Source organism: Myotis davidii, unplaced genomic scaffold (genome assembly GCF_000327345.1).
Source record: "Myotis davidii unplaced genomic scaffold, ASM32734v1 scaffold132, whole genome shotgun sequence".
In the NCBI taxonomy this organism is placed as follows: domain Eukaryota; kingdom Metazoa; phylum Chordata; class Mammalia; order Chiroptera; family Vespertilionidae; genus Myotis; species Myotis davidii.
In genome coordinates this window covers 1742364-1758759 of record NW_006285258.1, presented here as the reverse complement: position 1 = coordinate 1758759, position 16396 = coordinate 1742364, and the positions used below count along the sequence as shown (strand labels likewise).

The following is a 16396-nucleotide window of genomic DNA, read 5'->3' as shown; positions in this document are numbered from 1 at the left end:
GTCAATGCCTGAGGGCTCCCAGTATGTGAGAAGTGGCAGGCTGGGCTGAGGGACACTCACCCCCCCTCCAGTGCACGAATTTCATGCACCGGGCCCCTAGTCAGTTATAACCACTGTATCCTTAGTTCCAATTTCTAAAAGTGAGAGTAAGGATGAGTGCCTAGCCTCCACTCCAATATGTTGTGAGGAATCAAGCAAATAATGCAGATGACATCTCCATTGTTACAGCACCAAGTCAGCCCCTCACAGTGTTCCATCCAACCTGTGTGGATCGATCAGACTTCTGGTCAGGCCTCACCTTCTTTCTCCTCTTCCTGTGACTATCCCTCTTGTGGTTCAGTCCTCTGTTCAGCCTGTTGTTCCAATCAGACATCTCTAAAAATATCCCATCAGAGCCACCTGCAAATACTATTCTTCAGTGATGGCCACGCGGCTGTCCTAAAGTGGTTGTGTGTGTCAGGTATTTGGTGTTAGAAGCGGCTTCACCTTTAAAGTGCACAGTATAATATCACAAAGCAGTGGTCAGAATTTCTTGTACAACAGGCTAAAATATCTTTTTTTTCCCCTCAGGGCTACCTGGAGCCACAGGAATTCCAGGGGAAAAGGGAGACCCTGGTGAACTGGGCTTGACTGGAAATGAGGGCCCAGCAGGGCAGAAGGGTGAAAAAGGGGACAAGGGGGACGTGTCCAATGATGTGCTCCTTGCAGGTGAGAGGCTGCGCTGGGGCCCCCTCCCGGGGAAATAGGCCTGAGACCTGTCTGATTTCAATGCAAGGGCTGCTCTGGGTCTTCTCTCCTCATCCACGTTCTGAGGCCATCTGTTCTATGCTTTCAAAAAGGAGAAGACTGTGCATGTTACCCCACTGTAGGCAAGACCAAATCTGGGACCTAAGCAGAAGTAGGCTAAATACCTCAGGTCTAAACATCGTGGCTGGATTCAATTAGGATGAAGGAAACTTCCTTTTTCCAAGTATCTGTTAAATCCAACACAATCCAGAATAATAGATGTCAGCTAGCATGTTTCCGGTTCCTCAGAGAACAACTGACAGGAAGCACAGACATTTCCTTTGCAACAGAGACAGGGCCATCCTCGCGCCTTTATCCTAAGCTTTTGACACAGAAAACGGGGGCAACCATGGTTGCTGGTCTTCTTTTTCCAGTTTTCAGCCCAGATTAAAAGCAGATAATTGATGTCTATGGGGGAGATGGAGGAGGTGCAGGAAGCCACATAAAGACAATCACCTGGTGGGAAAAGTAGGTGACAGTTGATGGTCACGGAGGAGATGAGGCAGGAGAATTTTAAAAGCACAGGACTTTGGAGACCATCTATATCGTAAAAACATAACTATCCTATTAAGGTATTCAGTAAACATCTATTGAACATCAGAGAGCAGTATTTATGAATTGGGCACTTTGCTAAGAGCTGAGACTATGAATGTGAAAATGAGCAAGACATGGCATCTGTCCTCAAGCTAAGATGATAGATGTTCAGAATAATGACCCTAATCATTCATTTGCCCATCTATCCCTCGGAAATTAACTGAGCACCTGCTATTTGCCAGACACTGTGCTAAGACCAAAGCATCAAGGAAAGATCAAGTTATATTTAGCATGCTTTGTTTCATAAACAGGGGGGGGTGCTATGCAAAATGCATACCATTTAAGAAGTGTTTTCACAGGGTAATATACATGACTATAATTTTAAAACATAAGACCATGTTACACTTCAGTTATATGGAAGTCTATACATCCAGAATACTGCATGGTCCCTATACTGCTGAACAAGTGAAGGGTGATGATACACCATTCAGAAAAGCAACCATGCTAGTGCACCCCAATTCAGGAGCCCAGGCCAGAGCTGAGTGTGTCCTCTGGTCAGAGAGGAGAGGAGGTGTAGTAGGGTTGGATCATGCCTGCCCTGCCCAGGGCACAAACCTACCTCTCACCTCTGTGACCCCTGCTTGCCCACTCTAAAGAGACTGACTGGGAAGAGACAGCTAAAAAAACCTTAGAATGGGACTGGCCAGGTGAGAGGAACCGAAGGGCTGAGCGGCCCAGCCTGATGGCACCTTTATGAGAGCTCCAGAACCAGCCCCTGCAGAGGGCGACACCCACATTGGCACCCGAGGCTAGAGGAATGGCTGCCTTCAGGTGTGTAGGGGCCCCAGTGACCTCAGTCATTCTCAAGAGGCAGGGTTGGGAGTAGGAGCTTGAGTTAGAGATGACACCGGCTCAGCAGGGTTGAGCTGCCTGCTCAAGGTCACAGAGCTGGACAGGAGCATCTTACTTCTACCACACAGAGCAGTGCTTCTCACGGCTGGCTGAAGAGGAGGAAACTTTACAAAATACAGATGAATAAAAAATAGTCACAGGGGTTTAAAGTACAGCATAGGGAATACAGTCAATAATATTGTAATAACTGTGTATGGTGTCTGATGGGTCCTCAATGTACCAGGGTGGTCACTTAGTAAGTGACATAATTACCTAATACTCTGTTTTACATCTGAAACTAATATGTCAACTGTAATTGAAAATATTTTAAAATATATTTTTTAAAAAGTACAGATGAGCCACCTTCCCACAGTTCTGATCTAATTGGTCTGGGAGGGAGCCCAAGCGTAGAATTGTATTAAAGCGCCTTGCACGATTCTGATGAGCAGTCAGGTTTGGGACCCACCGACATGGCCAGTGACAAAAGGATGAGCTTTGAAGTGAGACACCCCTTGGCCTGAGTTCCAGCCTATTCATGTGACCCGGGCAAAGCACTAGACTTCCCTGAGACTGAAGTCCTTTAGAGCAGTGATGGTGAACCTTTTGAGCTCGGCGTGTCAGTATTTTGAAAAACCCTAACTTAACTCTGGTGCCGTGACACATATAGAAATTTTTTGATATTTGCAACCATAGTAAAACAAAGACTTATATTTTTGATATTTATTTTATATATTTAAATGCCATTTAACAAAGAAAAATCAACCAAAAAAACAAGTTCGCGTGTCACCTCTGACCCGCATGTCATAGGTTTGCCATCACTGGTTTAGAGTCTGCTTTAGAGTGGTTGGGTGGAGCCATGAGGGGATTTATAAATTCTAGCGCAGTTCCTGGCGCACAGTGGCAGCTCAGCCCGGCTATGGGAGCTTCCAGCTCCACGTGGACAAGTGCACGAGCAGTCGCCTGTGGCAAGCCCCCGGGAGGTACTCATTCTCTTTATCTTCTGTGTGAAACCCAACTCTGATTATGGCTCCTTAATCAATCTCCCCCCACCGTCTTTCTCTCTCTCTCCAGGTGCCAAAGGTGACCCAGGCCCACCAGGCCCTCCTGGCCCACCTGGGCCCCCAGGCCCTCCAGGTCCCCCAGGATCCCCGGGAAGCAGAAGATCCAAAGGCCCGCGGCAGCCAAACATGTTCAACGGCCAGTGCCCAGGTCACCAACCTTGCCCCAGGGAACGTGCCTCTTCCATTAACAGGCTTTGTCCAGGTTTTTTAAACAGAGGGAGGAGATTTTATCCGAGGAGTTCCCCCCTTGTAACATGATTGTGGGAGGCCTGAGCCGTCTATCCTGGGTGAGGACTGGTGGCAGGTTTAGAATTGGGCCTCCCTCCCCCTTTCCTCATCTCTCTCCCTTCCTTTGTCACTGGACTTTCTCTTTCTGCCAAATGCACCACCCCTTTCCCCAGAATGGTCTGGAAAGCTAAGCTGCTCACTCTTGGAGCTTGAGGGCTTGGCTGATGCTAGAGGAGATGATGGGGAAGGTCCGACTGGTGAATCCCCGCTGATACTACAACACTACCGCTGCCACCATCAAGCCTTCAGTGCTAAGAGTGTGCCGGGCACGGTGCCAGCTGCTAAGTTCATTGCATTCTCACAGAAATCCTAGGACATAGGAATTGTTATTGTCACCAACATACAGACACAAAACTGAAACACTCGCCGCGAGTGGCAGAACACCCAGCCCTGTAGGGTTTGGATCCTGTACTGACTGTAAGGCCGCGGCTCTCAGAGCACCTTCCTTCGGAGGTGGAAATTCACACTTTGAGACTAAGCCGATCAAGGGCGAGGAGGCCAAGAGGCCTGGATCTGGGGCCATTTTGTGATAGGTGTGGCCACAGGATGGACAGCTGCTGAAAAACAGGATCCACACTAATGGAGAACACTTACTGGTAGGGCGATGCTAGGACTTCTTCCCCAAGGTGAGACCCGGGATCTGCCCGCCTACTTAGCCACCGGGAGGCTCGACTTGCTGCTGTTGCTTCTGCGGCAGACAGGACGCCCTGCCAGCAGTGTCTGTCACACTCGCTGGATTGCACAGCCGCCTTCCTGAGCAGCCCTTAGTTCTCTCTGGTGAACTGCTTTTTCTGGAGGGTGTTTTGGGGCCAGGCACTCTGCTATCAGAGTGGGCAAATCTGTGCTTTCAAAGATGTCACACGTGACACCCTCCCACTCCCCATAAATGGATCCTGATTAGAATTCTCCCTGGAAGTTTGGTTCCATCACAGGCATTCAGTACCACCCTCTCCATTAGCAGCAGCCCTTTGTTAAGCTTCCCTTGGAGAGTGACCTGAATGGGACCTTTGACCTTCATCTGAGAGGAGGGGAGGTCTGGCCTGAGCATGTGGAACTCTGACTTGCCAAGGCTCCGCCAGCCAGTTACAGTGGTGCCCAGAGAAGCACTCCCGCGGCCCTGCTGCTGAGGGCAGGGCTAGGCCCCAGAGTTGTGAAGACTGAGCTGTGAAGGTTTCAGTGAGAGGCCATCGTCTCCCACTCCACCCCCTAAAGCTGAGTCCTCAGCTGCCAGGCTGCCTGCGCCCGAACGGGGCCCTCTCCCGGCACCAGTTCCATTTCTCTCCCTCCCGGCCCCACAGCATCAGAAGCACGTTGGTACTGAGGGACTAATGGGAGCCTTTTCTCCAGACGAAGAACAGGAGGGCCTCCCTGTCCCTTTCTTGTACAAAGCCCAGGCTCCTGAGGGAAACGGCATGTGGGGGAGTCCACAGGGACCCGGGACAAGGGGACTTCATCCAGCTGGCACGGAGCTTGGAGATCACGGAGGCCCCCGCCCCCTGGTGGCTGCTACGGAAATGGCTCCAGATTGTCTGAGCTTCCTCACTGAGCCCTGAGCTGCTGCTTTGAGTCCAGCAGCCACAGGGTGGTGTGAACCCCTCAGAATGGCCTGGCCTTTCCCAGAAAGTCCCATTTGCCCCAGCCTGCCCCAGAGCAGGGCCCTTACCGCCAATTCACTTCCTCCTGTTGTCACAGTGGCCATGTCCCGCCCCTTCTCCTGTCCTGCTTCTGCCGCCTTGAGCCACCTCTCCACCGAAGGTCTGCGTTAAGCCCATTTGATGCAGGAACAGTGACAGACTGAGGAGATGGATTCTAGCTCAGGCGTAGCCTCAGACCGAGTGTGAATCAGGTGCCCATCCAGGACCTGAGTGGGGAGGCCTTCGAGCAGAGGCAGTGGAGAGATGGTGGTGAGGGGCTCTGACGGTCTGGGCCAGGCTGCCTCCTCCTTCCTCTGTGATCCCTGCCCTGGGTGGTTCAGTCCCTCCTGAGGCTGCTGCCTCCCACCTCTCCATCGGCCCGAGGGTGAAAACCCTCCCAGAAAGTTGCAATCTTGATAAGTCATCCTTCTGCCCCTGGAGGCCAGGAGAGTGTCACTAAGCCTCTTCCCCTCAGATTGCTAAGGGCCGGACCACACTGGCTCAGGCCTCCGTTTCCCCTCTTATTGACATCTCTGGGGATGGTTCCATCTTAGCAGCTGTGGTCATGGAAATCTTGCTGGGAACTCACTAATGAAGGGGGGAAATTTGGAAGCGTATGACTTGATGGTTCTTAGAAGCAAGCAACCAGAACACTTGGTGGGCCTGTTGTAAGGGATGCCTATGGGCCTAGATCTAGACTGGGGTGGGGAGTTGTGCATGCTCACTGTGCCGACTGCGCTTGCCCTGATTTACTGTTGTTATTGTTTTAGGTGAGACATGTGCTGTCCCCAATGACGATACCTTGGTGGGAAAAGCCGATGAGAAAGTCAACGAACACCATTCCCCACAAATGGGTACAGAAACAAAGCATCCTATTTCGAAATTCAGAAATTGGATGCCTTAAAGTCATAATTGGGAGGTGAGCAACTTTTTTCTCTCCTCCTTTGGTAGAATCCATGATCATTTCCATTGGAAACGCAACACAAGTGCTGAAGGTCAAGGAGACATTTGGGACTTGGATACGAGAGTCTGCAAACAAGAGTGATGAGCGGGTCTGGGTGACTGAACACTTCTCAGGTACCTTCACTTGGCAGGTGATCTGTACCTGTGTTGTTGTGTCTTCCATCTGCTGCCCGCCTGCAGGCTGATCCTCTTTGTGTCTGTCTGAAATCCCTGCTATCTGGTGTAACAGTGACTCTTTATTTTAGGAAACACAAATGAGTGGGCAGAGTACTTTCCTCCTTTGAGGACACTGATGGCGAACCTTGCTGTTCAGGCCACAGGGACATACACGAGCAGGGCACCCCCAGTGTAGCTTTAGGCAAAGTATCCAAAGGAAACCAGGTAGCGTTATGACTGACGGCCTCGGAAAGCCCAAACACACAGTAGGGAAGGATGTCAGAGATGAAGGCTTCTGCCCTGTCCCTCTGTCTGCAGTTGGCTCCGCCCTGGGAGAGTACTTTTGGTCCTCGGTTTCAGGTATCCGTTGGACAGAACCCCCAGGAGGAGGTGAAGGCCGCCTCCCAGGGACACTGCTGCTGTGTGTGACCCTCATCACGCTGCCTCACGGGATGCGGTCAGGAACTGCTGGTCGTGGGAGCAGTGGCCTCACTCCAGAAGGGGTGTAGCCACACTCACTGGTCGGAGCAATAGCTGAGATGTGCAGCTTCGTTTCATCCAGGCTAACGGTCCAGCTGGCGGCGACTGCCCAGATGCCCAGCCGAGAAGCATTCTGGGCTCAGGAAAGGGCAGTAATGTGAATGAGCAGTAGCTGCTGTGGAGGCAGGAGGAGGCAGGAGGGACTGAACAGCGGTTCCCGGGTTAGGCCTATGTCAGTCTGATAGAAAAGTTCATAAACAGTCGAGAGTGGGGTGGGGAAGGCTGGCCGTTTTTCTGGAGCAAAGCTGACGCTGTGGAGCCTGCGTTCAAAAGACAAATCAGAATCCGTAGAAGAGAACTGGGCTTTGAGTTTGGTCAGGTCACAGGGACATGACCAGGGTACCCCGCCTGTAGCTTATCCAATTTTAGGCCAAGCATCCAGAGGGAAACCATAGCATTGTGAGTTTAAGGGTCTGAGAGCTTCAAGCTGGACAAGGACCCTCCTTACAGGACATCTCCCTCCACTTCCCTCCATTTACCGCCCCCTCCCCCCGCCAGACTCCTCCCCAGCTGTGATTGCCAGGCCAAAGGGCAGGTAACAGCCTTCCCTGGGCTTCTCTCCTGCAGGCATCAGGGTGAAGGAGTTCAAAGACCAGCCCTCCCTGCTGAATGGCAGTTACTCGCTCATCCACCTCCCGTATTATTTCCACGGCTGTGGGCATGCCGTTTACAACAACTCTCTCTACTACCACAAAGGAGGCTCCAACACCATCGTGAGGTGAGTCATGTGGGCCCCACAGCACCTTCTCACGCATCCCAGACAGCACCTACTATGGTGCTTTATTCCCCAATCCCATCACTTCGTGCCCTCAGGGCCTGGCACACGCTCAGAGGTCAGTCAGGACACGGATGATGAGCCCCTGGCCCAGCCCCTGCCTGGTCTGCGTTCATTGCTGGTCTGGACACCGAGAGTAAGGTTGGAGCCAGAGAGGAGACCGGAGTGGTCAGAGGGGCAGCTTGTCATCCTCTGAGACAGGAAGCAGCCAGAACCCAGGGCTCCCTCTGGCAGGAAGGTGTCACACCGGAAGCCGGTCCCCGCCAGGCCCGGACAGGGACCACAAGGCAGCCCTGAGTTCCAGACGTTCGGAAGAAGCCAAGGTGGGCAGCCAGGCCTCTCAAGTCCCCTCCTCTCTGGTTCTTTCCAAACTTCAGTATTTCTTCATTGGATTCAGGTTTGTTAGGCTCAGCGCACATCCCCAGATCACAGGCTGCACGTTTCTCCTGCTGCTCAATGGCACCCTCTGGTGTTTTTCTTTTCTTGTAACTTAGTATCTGAACTTTCATTCCTGCAGGCAGGTGCCTCTGGAATCATAAATCCCCTTTATGATTCAGTCTAGATTTGGAGTTGGTCAGATCAGACAGCCTCCAGGAGCTGAGGGCGTGGGATCCCACACAAGCTCTGTCTGTCCACTCACCCACCAGCCATGACTTCGCTGCATCTCTTCCAGCTGGTGATCTTCGTCTTAGCTTAGCCTGCTATGAAAATTTTTTAAAATATATTTTTATTGATTTCAGAGAGGAAGGGAGAGAAATGGAAACATCTATAATGAGAGAGAATCATTGGTCAGCTGCCTCCTGCATACACTCCCCACCTCCCCCTCCTCCTCCCCCCCAACCCCTCCGCAATGGGGAGCAATCCTATAACCCAGGCATGTGCCCTGACCTCCTGGTTCATAGGTCGATGCTCAACCACTGAGCCACACCAGCAGGGCTGCTCTGAAATTTTTTACTTAAAATTCCAGCGTGGGGTGGAGGAAGAACCCCCAAACTTGGAGTTACTTGTATCCTGGGCCTGTCACTTCTCCTTTTTCACTTGCAAAACGAAAGGACTGAACTAGGCCCCCTGCAGCTCCAGGAACCTTTGAGAAGGCATTTCAGGAGGCTGGCCAACACAGCATTCTTGAGGTGAAGGACTTTCCTGGGCTCACAGGGCTGGGAGTGAACATTTAGATGTCATCACCATCCTTTACACCCCGCTGCTCGTAGCACTGGGACGGACCAGCAGAACAACCTGGGAATGTACTAGAAATGCAGAGTCTCAGGCCCCGCCCCAGTTTAACAGAGGAGCCTAGAAAACCACCCCTTGTCAGAAAAAGTGGTGACTCGTATCTACTTTTTTTGCACATTTCAGATTTGAATTTGGCAAAGAAACATCCCAAACTCTGAAGCTTGAAAATGCCTTGTATTTTGATCGAAAATACCTCTTTGCCAATTCCAAGACTTACTTCAATTTAGCTGTGGATGAAAAGGGCCTTTGGATTATCTACGCTTCCAGTGTGGATGGCTCGAGCATTCTGGTAGCCCAGCTGGATGAGAGGACATTCTCCGTGGTGCGGCACATCAATACCACGTACCCCAAATCCAAGGCCGGCAACGCCTTCATTGCCCGAGGGATCCTCTATGTCACAGACACCAAAGACATGAGGATAACATTTGCCTTTGATTTGTTAGCAGGGAAACAGATCAATGCAAACTTTAATTTAAGAACTACTCAGTCTGTTCTTGCCATGTTATCATACAATATGAGAGACCAGCATTTATATTCGTGGGAAGATGGCCATTTAATGCTTTACCCTGTGCAGTTTTTGTCAGGGGCATTGAACCAGTGACGCAATGCAGTCTGTTCCCCTCCATAAACTCCTGATGTTCTCAGGCACCATTTCTATCCCAACAGAAAACTGTCTTCAAGGGGAGCCAGGGACTTCGCTGTCATAATCTCATGACATGAGTACTTATATGGTTGGTGAATGCCCTTTAAATTCAAATTCTTTAGAGGAAAATAACAGATTGGAAACCAAAAGATTTGGTGATTCCTCCACAAACCAGCAGGGCAAGTTACCTCTCCCTTCCATAGGTAATAGGAGAGAGCTGGCAACATGATGGGTGAGATTTTCTCTAACTGTAGGGAATTCAGTGTTTCTTGGCTATTGCTGCTCTACAACTTTTATATATTTTATATATCAGCCCAATTGCTTGAGCAGTGAATTCCTTAGTGCCTACTTATATTTGGCACCTCGGGAAGCTGCCCTGGCCCTTTAAGGCTGCTGAGGTAGCACATTACCCAAAGTTTATTACCTTTCTCTGTGTCTGCACCTGCCACCACAGCACCAGAACGGCCAGTATCCTCCGCTCCTGATCGCTGACCCTAGCTTAGCAAAAGCAGTGCAGCTACATGCGCAGGTTCCCCAATAAGACAGACATAGGCCCCTCCAGGTTCCTATCAGTTTCCAATCCTGCTGGTTGGCAGCAGTGGGTCATAGACTGAATCCTCAGGTCTCACGGGCTCCTACCGCAGCTGTGTCTCTGCTGTCGGAGTGAGCACTAAATATTGTGCAGGCGTTAGCTGCTACAACTATGGGAAGCCCTCCGCAGTTTTCAGAAGAGAGGCACCATTCGTGGTTAACTGAAACTGGGGCAGGCAAACTGGCCCTTGGGCCAAAGCCAGCCCCTCAACTGTGTTTGTAAATAAACTTTTATTGTAACACAGTTAGTTACATGCATTATTATAATTAGTCTGTGGCTACTTTTGCTCTATAATGACAGAGTTGAGTCACTACAAAAAAGTTGAGTAGTGGCCGCAAAGCCTAAAACATGGGCCGTCTGGCCTTTGCCCTCCCTTGCTTTAGAATATAAGAGAGCCTGATTCTTGGAAGGGCAAATTCACCAGAGCTGTTTGTAATGTTTTGGTTTATTCCAGAGCAAGAAGTGGTCATGTATATGGTTTGAGTTTTTGATAGAGGGAAAGGGTGAGGACAGTATAAAACTAAGTGGCCTTCCAAAAAGCAGTAGTGAACGGTCCCTTCTCCTATATAGTTTTAAAGGATGTGCTCTGGTCCTCTTGAAAGAGGAGAAAATCCAGCTTAACTTCCTCCTAAACGCCCTTAAGTACGTCTGTTTCTGCCAGCTTAGCTTTTCAAACAGGCTTCAGCCAGGCGGGGCCACTGACAGCAGAGAGGAATCTAGACAGTCCCTGGGGTCCTGCAGCCAGGAGGGCACATCAGGAAAACGTGACGGAGAGATTTTTCAGCAATTTGCCCTCATCGGATACAGATGTGTGTTTGGGGGAAAGCTGCTGCAGCTTTTTGACTGGCGCCAAGTCTGTCCTCATTGCCCCTGAGTCCTGGTTTGTATGTTACTAACAGAAGCATTTTCAAACTCAGGGGGCGGGGGGTACAGATTTGGATTTTAAATCTCTCCACCCCTGAAAATACTCAGGCAGTTATGAGGGAATTTTTTGTTGTGTTCTCATAATAAGGGTTTCTACACACACACACACACACACACACACACACACACACACACACACACATACATTACATTGGTTGTGTTGTGTCATCACGGCTTCTAAATATACTCTTTTCAGATTCATGTTTGTAGAAAAGTAGAGTTTCATGTTCAAGATCCATGTGTCTAATGAATGCCAGTCTGCTTTTAATGTATTTAAATACGTGTGTTGCTGTTTCTGGACACAGGGGCCTGGATATGAATATAATTTCATAGTAACAGCCATGTTAGTAATAATAGTAATTAATCGTATGTGTGGTAGCAACCAAATGGTTAGTTATTAAACTAGCATATATTCCTTTTAGGAAAAAGTTTTAGAAACCCCAGTCTTGCTTGATATCTGAGCCATCTTGGTCCCCTTAATTGTGGGTAAGGAATTATATATTCACTACCAGAGAAGGTTGTACTGGGATGTGTGTTTTGATTTTGCTGCGGCAGAGTAATATGAGGACAGCTGAGTTTGATCGAGGTCTAATGGGTAATTTTATATGGTTGAAAGTTTGTTTTTACAGAGGGAAGAGAATAAAGATTTGACTCATTCTTTTCTGCAAGCAGCACTGGATTAAAGACAAAAAGGTGTGGGCTCACTGCTAAAACAGAATGTACAACCGAATGCTTTTAAGTCAAGATATCATTTTGGCAGTTTCCACTCTCACTCGTTACCAAAGTTGCTTTAAAGCACTTTCCAAATAGCTGCACTTCTGATGTCAGAATCAAACCAGATAATTCTCTAGTTCCTCTTTAATCTATAGTAGATAGCCTCTCCCGGGAAAGTAAATAAAACCCCCATCCCAGCCTCAAAGGTAGGTTGGACCCTATTTCAAAGCATTTTTGTTCAGCTGATAACCGTGCCCCCGTGAAGCCACGCAGGTGGCTACGGTCTCGGCGTATCGCGTGGCACAGGTGTTATGACAGAGGAAGAGTCTGGCGTGAACGTTTTAAGATGAGGGGTTCTGATCGTAGGCATTTTGACCATCTTATCCCCTCAAGGTCGCAAGGCGAAAAGTCAAGTGAGAGACCACAGCTCTTCAGGAGCCAGGTGTCCTTTTCCAGCGGCACGTTCGGGCGCTGTGTGGTGTGGAAGCGTCTGAAGGAGTGTGTGATAGGGTTCCCCTCTCACCCAGCTGCTGTGACCTTGGGTAGCACGTCATTAAAAGCCACCATTTCCCATCTGTAACCACAGATGCTGAACAATTCTGAACAACAAATTAATAACTGGGAAGGTCTCTCTTTTGTTGTTGTAATTTATTTAACTTTAATCTACCTAGTCAATAAAATAATCACTGCTGAACACAATCACACATTGAAACAAGTGTATTTTATTTTTACGTCTTGATAATTTAGATGCAACATTTAAAAGAAAAAAACAACCCAAAACACTATTGTGGTGGAATTTTATTGGGTTGTTCCTCTGTCGAAACTTCTGCAATTTACTAGCTCCTCTGAACTGAAAACTCACTGAAATGGGCTGTTCTCTCTCTAGAAAGACATCGTAACTAGAACTAGATATACACAGCCGAAATGCAATGGAGATTTGCCCATTTATTGGCATAGGCAAGGCACCTAAAAAGATGCCTTATGTTGGGACTAAATATAAAAAGAAACAAATTTTAAAAACTGGATTTGTGTGAATTTGGACAAGTCTCTTAATCTTCAGAACCTCGTTTCTTTTGTAAAATGTTGATAACAGCATTACTTAACCTCCTTTGATTTTTCTATATGAAATAAGAAATGCTCTGAAATAATATAAGCCTTGATAAATTATAGCTGTTACTTTTATATCCATTCCTATGAGAAACTGGAGTAACCCTGTTCTTCTTATGGCTTTATTCAAGGGCTGGTTAGGTACACAGCATCGACTGTCTCTATCTGCTGGTCTGTTTGATTAGTTAACACTTCACACCACCAAAAAAAAAAAGTCCTTTAGTTATACAACAAATTTACAATAAAACTGCCCCCAAATTAAAAAAAAAAAGTTTAAGAACCCCCTGCTTTGCCCTATAGAGCTTCTTTATAACCTCCTCTACAAGTGTCTCTGTTAGTGGGTGGCCCAGGCATGCACTGCTGATGACTTTTGTCATTAAAATATAAAGCAAAAAGAGAAAACCCACGAAGAAAATAGTAGTCTTGCTCTTTCAGACTTTGCATGTGATGTTAAGATATCCATTCTTACATTCACTGCAAGACATAAAATAAGAATGCAATTCATCTGCCTCACTATTTTCCCTCCAAGCAATCTGCTATGATCAGGCCCCAAAGCTGAGCTATTTAAGACTCTGTGGTTAAGACTCTAACATCTATAAAAAACGTAATTCTAAAATCGCTAGGTTCTGGTGTCCAGCCACCTGGCATGCCCAGTGTCCCAAACTCACTGCCAAGAGGCCACATGCATAGTCACAGGATTACAAGAGGCCAACACAGAGGGGTCTTCACAGAACACCCAACCAACCTCTCACCTTAACTCTGAGAACGTGAAGCCAGAGAAGGTAACACCACCGCTTAAACACCAGCATGCGTCCACAGGAGACACTGTGTCCTGACTTTGTGATCATGTTTTCCACCACCTCCTGCTGCTCCCAGAGTAAGGATCTGGTCCTTGTAACTAGAAAATGAAAATAGTGAACTTCGAATATTTTTTTAAAACATCCCTTTTTAAAAAACCGGACTTAGAGGAATAAGCCAAACCCAGCCCAGCCAGGCAGAGACACTCCCTGCAACGTTGTCAGCACGGTGATGCCAGCCATCACCCTGGGAGGTAGGCGCACGTGCCCAAGTCCAGCACCTGGGTTATTCCCAAACTACCACCCCTCTGGATGACCCTCCCGAAGTACTAGAGACACCAAAGTAGCCACTGCTTGGTGCTCACATCTATATGCCATGTCTCTCCTAGGCAACTTCACTTGGTCCATATTACTTCATTTAACCATAGATGCGCAAGTGGAACTGTCCTGAAATATCATCTATTCTCTCATCCTGTCTGCAAATGTGGTGGGCACTGTGTTGCACCCGCTGGATTCCACATCAGGAAAGACCTTTTGCCCCTGGTGCTGGGAGTGCTGTCAGCGTATATGTATATATATCTCAGCTGTCTGCCCCTTCGTAACTGCCTGGGCTGCAGAGAACACTTCCCCGGGGCACGTCCCCTCATCCAGTGGCTGCTCTGTGCATGAGTATAAAGCACAGCCCAACTCAGAATGACTCCATCGGGCCACTGTAGTGCCAGAGCCCCCATGGCGTCAGCCTCGTGTGTCTCTGAGTCTTCCCGCCATCATCTTGCTTCTGTTGCCTCCGTCCGTAGGTATTGAACTAAAGCCCCCTTTAGTGACACCCTGCTGGCTAAAGTCCATCTCAGACTTGCTTCCTGGGGAACCCAACCTGTTGTAGGGTTGCCCCGCTAAATTTTAATTTCAGGTAAAGAACAACAACATTATGTCCCAACCATAATATTTCTACTAAAAATTACATATTTGAAATCCATTTTTAACCACGAGTCCTGTATTTATATTTGTTGAACTTGGTAACCCTAACCAGGTATAGTCCCAGAAAGAAGCCCCGAAGATGGGGGTTTGTGGTCGGACCATTCACCACCCTGTTTGCAGTGAGGACCCATCACTGGGAGTAGATGGGCCACAAATAGCCACTGGGACAGGGAGGTGGTCCCACATTAAAGCTCCCACTGGTGATCATCTGGGATGGTATACATTAGTGAATGTGATGTATCAAGTGACGGAGATTCATGGACTAAAACAGTGGTTCTCAACCATGGCTGCACATTAGAATCACCTGAGAATCTTTTTAAAATCCTGATTTCTGGCCCTCATCCTCCGGAAATTCTGTTTCTTTGTTATGGGGTGAGGCCACTACATTAGTAACAAAGAAACAGAATTTCTGGAGGATGAGGCCCAGAAATCAGGATTTTAAAAAGATTCCCAGGTGATTCTAATGTGCAGCCAAGGTTGAGAACCACTGGACTAAAAGCATAATGGAATCAGGTGGTTATTCCTAAGCTTGATTGGCCCTCTGGAAAAACACAGGAGAAAGCTGAGAGTGATTAATTACTAGCCTCCCTCGCAGCACACAAAGAGGTTCTCTGCTCCAGCAGTAACGGGAGGACCAGACGCCGGACTTAAAGTTGCTTCCAGGAAAGTTAAACGCCCAGCAAAAGAAGGTCACTAAGCCAGGGTGAGGACCTGGACAAGATGGGGAGGCCTGGGGTGGGGATATCTGGACTGGCTGCTTCCAAGGTGTAGTTTGTATGTTGTTTGCTGTCATTTGGAAATAAAGGGGAAATTTAAGGATGGGTTAAATCAAGCTTGTTGGCAATTATTTTTCTCTAAAAAGCCTGATAATAAATATTTTAGCCACACAGTCCCTGCTGCAACTACTTAACTCTGTTGTTGTGGCTGGAAACAATATATAAACGAGTGAGCATGGCCATATTCCAATAAAACTTTTCAGACACTGAAACTTGAATTTTATAATTTTCATGGGTTGCCCAATGTTTTTATTTTGATTTTTTTTAACTATAAAAATGTAAAAACTATTCTTAGCTTGCACAAAAACAGGTGGTGGGCCCAATTTGACCTATAGGCCCGTTGGCCAAGCCGTGGTGTGATAGTGATTTATAAGAACTGTACCTTTGGACTTCCTCCCAGTTCTGGCACAGAACTCTTAAAGCCCTAAGGAGTTCCTGTGAGGAGAGTTATAAAGGTGTCTTCCCTTATGTTAATGAGGTGGCTTTTGGAAAATCCCTAGGAACCAACCACGTGATTGGAGAGTTGGATCTCTGAAAGGGAGAGAGGCTGGAGGTTGAATAGTTTGCCAATGGCCAATGATTTAGTCAGTTATGCCCGTGCAATGCCCGTCCATAAAAACCAGTAGGAGAGGGTTCAGAGGGCTTCTGGGTTGGTGAATGTGTGGAGATGCAGGGAGAGGGGTGCCCTGGGAGAAGGCAGAAAGCTCCCCGCTCTCCCGGTACCTCCTGTGCATCTCTGCCACCTGGATGTTCCTGGGTTCTATCCTGCTTCTCTGCATTCTGTGAGCGGCTCTAGCAAATTAATTGAACCTAAATGACAAGGAGGTTGTGGGAACCTCTGATCTATAGCAGGTTGGTCAGCAGCACAGGTGATAACCAGGACTGGTGGTTGTCATCTGAAGTGGGGGTAGTCTCGTGGGACTGAGCCTTGAACCTGGGAGATCTGATCTTATGCTGTCTCTAGGTAGAGCGGCAGTCAGGATTGAGATGAATTATGTCACCCA

At 48.2% G+C, this 16396-nt stretch overlaps 1 protein-coding gene across 1 annotated transcript in view; it reads left to right on the top strand.

Annotated features, from left to right (window-relative positions):
• Positions 1-12436, top strand: part of GLDN (gliomedin) — a 57192-nt gene extending 44756 nt beyond the window's left edge. Inside the window, exons 5-10 of the mRNA XM_006755996.2 lie at positions 571-708; positions 3283-3420; positions 5965-6048; positions 6146-6271; positions 7421-7571; positions 8985-12436. Coding sequence (XP_006756059.1) covers positions 571-708; positions 3283-3420; positions 5965-6048; positions 6146-6271; positions 7421-7571; positions 8985-9462 — 1115 coding nt within the window. The 3' untranslated portion in view covers positions 9463-12436. The remainder of the gene's footprint in view (positions 1-570; positions 709-3282; positions 3421-5964; positions 6049-6145; positions 6272-7420; positions 7572-8984) is intronic.
• The last annotated feature ends 3960 nt before the right edge of the window (positions 12437-16396 follow it).